Here is a 3,786-nt window from a genome sequence, read left to right on the forward strand (position 1 = left end):
TTTTCCATAATTGTATCAAATCAAATAAAAAACTTTACAGTTTACACCTACCATTTATAAGACTGAAGTGACTATACTAAAAAATAATTGGAAGATTGCCCTTCTATATACTATTCTAAATAAATTTAGTTGGAAGACTTTTTAATGGTTCCGGGATAATTTTTATTGTAAATAGATATTAAACGTCAATTATATCAACCAATCTATCAATTAATCAATTAACTATAGCGATAAATTAAAAGATTCTCTTTGATTAATTAAAGAGTGTTCGCGAAAAATTAAAGGGGGTATATGCTTACGGCGAAAAATAATCTTACTTTCTATCTGTTGCGTCCGTAAAGAGAAAATTGTTAAAAATGACTCATACCGAAGAATGTGGCGTCCATAAAAATTCAGAAAGTTTCAATATTCGACTCGGATCATAAAAATACAATATGATTCCAAACAAATCATTTAGATATTTATACAGGTTTTTTGTGACATCCTTAAGTTCCGCTCTTAATGTTTTTAACCAAATTGATCCGGAAATAGTTGAAACTCCTAGATTAAGATTAATTCATATCCCATGTTTCGTAATCGCTCAGTTAGAGAATATTTTTTGTTGAAGTGTTTTTCGCAGTGTACCGAAAACCTGGGAATAACAGTCTAATCGTCTTGGAAAAACCTGGAAATAACTACCTATAAATCGTCTTGGATATGTTTATTTTTGTGAGAAAAAAACATTGGTTTAATTACGGAGATTTCTAAAAATCTGACATATCAACCATAAAGGAAGTATAGGTGTCATTGTTCAGTTATTTATCCGGTTTATTGGAACACTATATAACTAAGAAATTAACATAATAACTAAGAGAATTATATACATTCGGTAAAAAATTTATATTATTGTTTTGTCTGTGATAAAAAATTTAGAGAGGCTTGTATGTTGTATGTGGGGGGGGGGGGGGGGGTATTAATAATTATTGTGATATCTGAAATAAGGTTTGTTGAGTATGTTAAGAATAAAATAAAAATTCGAGCCTTTTTACATTAAAATATTCGATTCTCCATTTTGTGGAAGATTTTTTGATTTTACAATCTCTAGGAGCTGGGGGGCTATTGCATTACAGACAGATGTATCAATAATCTTTAATATTACTGGTTACTGGTTTGGAAGACAAGAAATAATATGACAACTATCACACTCCACATTTTTATAATTAAAAAAAATAAAACTGTGGATCCAGTCCGTATATGGGAGGTTTTCGAGATTTAACTTAAACATTTAAATTCTAAAATTGTAAAAACAAATATCACGAGAATTAAATAAAATTTCACAAAATAAATATACTTTAGCTCTATAATTGGAAATTTAGAAGAAGTGGTGGGGGGGAATTAGGAAAATTTAAATCACTGACCATGGACATTAGAGATCAAACTAATAATTATACAAATTTTACATGTTTTCATTGATGATACTGGCTTCCGGTGTTGAATAAATAAGTTGTGTAATTTCTAAAGGAGGAAAATGAAATGAATTATAAGTTAATTTATGTTGGCTCTCTTTGTGTTTTCTAACTTGTCCTGGACGCGTTGCAGAGTATTCACATAAATCACAATTGTAACGAATTCCCTCGTGTTTAACCTCTATGTGCTTCTTCAAGTCTCCCATCTGAGTTGCGGCGTATTCACATTGGTAACAGGGATATCTTATTCCTTCATGTTTTATCTCCTTATGTCTTTTTAGATATTTAGGCTGAGTCGCAATATAGTTACAGGTGTCACAAGGATACCGTATTCCATCATGCTTGGTTTCACAATGTTTCTTCAAATCCCCCCGCCGCGTTGCTGAATATTCGCATCGATCACAATTATATCGTATCCCTGCATGTTTTGATGCTATGTGTATTTTCAGAAGTCCTGTTTGAGAGGCGGTATACTCACATTGATCACAGGGATACCTAATCCCTTTATGCTTGCTGTCCGTGTGTCTCTTTAAAGTTCCTGATCTGGCAGCAACATATGGACAATGATCACAATGATGAATCAGTTTTGATTTCAGAGGATCCTGAATACTACCTAAACAAGAAGAAAAACATTAAGCATTTGAATTCTTAATCAGGAAAAACAAACATATATTCATCGACAATGCTAAGACAGTTTTTTTTTGAGAAATTGAAAATGAAAAATATTTAAATTATTTAAATTAAAATTTTTTTTCAAGTAAAGTTTTTTTCTCCAAAAATCACACCCATGTTCTGACTTTAAATTCAAATATTTCTCATAATTTAATAAATCAATATGTATTATGTAAAAAAGTTTTATTTTCACTAGTATTTAATTATATTCTAATATTGTTTTATTCTACAAGCCTTTTCCCCTTTAACAGTGAAAAAGTTTTGAAAGATGATTAACAAATAAAATTTCAAACATTTTAAAAATCTCGCCCTATGATTGATATCCAATTTTACATTTTCCCCAAGATCATCAAAAATCATTATCGACCCCCCACCCCCCCTCCCCAATTTGAAATCTATCAATTTACACGTTTACAAGTTTAGTTAAGAATTTAAGGGTGAAACTATTTTATCGACTCCCCCCCCCTTCCCCAATTCGAAATCTATTTATTTACAAGTTTAGTTAAGAAGTTAAGGGTGAAACTATTCAATCGAAACTGACGACTCATTTTTGCTGCAACACAAAAAAATTATTTAGTTCACAACAAAAAAATAATTTAATGAAAAATAAAAATTGAACAAATCTAAATTATGAATTCAGTAATTAAGGAATTAAAAAAATCATTAGGAAGTTAGATTTTTCAATTTTCAAAAGATGCGCCTCGAACCGCTGATTAAAGTCCTTTTTGTTCATTAAGACTTAAATTTTTTGTTTCTATGGTATGTGCAAGATGGATTTGAGCATTTTCATCAAAAAAGTGTCCCAGTTTTACCCTTAGAGTTGTAACCTTTAATTTCGTTCTCTTCTTTCTCCTCCTCCTTTATAAAGACTGTATAGGCGTCCTCAATCTCTGATTTATGATAAATAGGATAAACTATCGTTTCCTCTTTTATCAGGTTGGGGTCCATTTTTAGATCAGCGTCCATTTTCAGATGAGGGTTCATTTTCATGTGAGGGTCAAATTTCAAGTCTGGGTCTATATTGAAATTTACATCTTCTTGTTTAATAAACATTAAATCCATCGTCGGCCTAGAATATTCATCAGTTTCGTCTTCTGGGGCTTCCAGTTTTATTTCCGCTTTTATTTCACATTTCATCATTTCATTTTCCGACATTTTTTCTAGAAATTATGGATTAAGTTTAGAAGTTTCAGAAAGTTTAGAAAAGTTTAAAGCAAAAATAAAATGATAAGCTGTTGAGAACTTTCCAATACATTGGAAAGGAACCATGAACTTTATTTTCAATTTGGACAATTATTGAGGTCTGTTCTAGAGAACCCTATAAATTTTATTTAAGCGTTAGGCTAAGTAAAGAAGACTTCTATATCGAGCGTTGCGACTAGGACATTCAATGGGAAACAAGCTGAGCGCCGCGGCTAGGACAGGCCAGGGGGCCGGGCACTGCGGCCACACGACCAATTATATCCATGTGTTACATATGAGATCCATGTACAAAGTTGACACATTGACATGTTTAGGCTAAAAAAACACTCGATTTCCCCATTTTCTCAAAACTAAATAGATTTTGGTTTTGGTTTTGATTTAAATTTTAGAACCGCAATTAATAGGGGATGGTGATAAAAAGGTCGCAAAAGGCCAGTTGCGTTTTCGGCAGCCATAGCTGAAAAAA

The 3,786-nt window shown here is 31.7% G+C and overlaps 1 protein-coding gene across 2 annotated transcripts; it reads right to left on the reverse strand.

Annotated features, from left to right (window-relative positions):
- Positions 1–685: 685 nt before the first annotated feature.
- On the reverse strand, positions 686–3,277 carry LOC111700195 (RE1-silencing transcription factor B). 2 transcript variants are annotated; one of them, XM_023471044.1, is made up of 3 exons: positions 2,945–3,277; positions 1,398–2,058; positions 686–894 (listed from the first exon to the last, which is right to left on the reverse strand). In XM_023471044.1, exons 1-2 carry the CDS (start codon positions 3,270–3,272, stop codon positions 1,436–1,438), a joined length of 951 nt encoding a protein of 316 aa, XP_023326812.1. In that variant the 5' UTR covers positions 3,273–3,277; the 3' UTR covers positions 686–894; positions 1,398–1,435. The 2 variants fall into 2 exon arrangements, with proteins under 2 accessions (XP_023326812.1, XP_023326811.1); XM_023471043.1 differs by lacking the exon at positions 686–894 and having other exon boundaries at positions 936–2,058.
- Between the last annotated feature and the right edge of the window lie 509 nt (positions 3,278–3,786).

The sequence above is a fragment of the Eurytemora carolleeae genome, unplaced genomic scaffold (genome assembly GCF_000591075.1).
Source record: "Eurytemora carolleeae unplaced genomic scaffold, Eaff_2.0 scaffold378, whole genome shotgun sequence".
NCBI lineage: Eukaryota > Metazoa > Arthropoda > Copepoda > Calanoida > Temoridae > Eurytemora > Eurytemora carolleeae.

Bases quoted from the DNA above. Each gene is read 5' to 3' on its own strand.
- LOC111700195 (XM_023471044.1), bottom strand. From the start codon at position 3,272: ATGTCGGAAAATGAAATGATGAAATGTGAAATAAAAGCGGAAATAAAA. The intron at 2,059-2,944 runs GTTACAACTCTA...CTTCTTGTTTAG, and splicing joins AGAAGAGAACGAAATTAAAG to GTAGTATTCAGGATCCTCTG.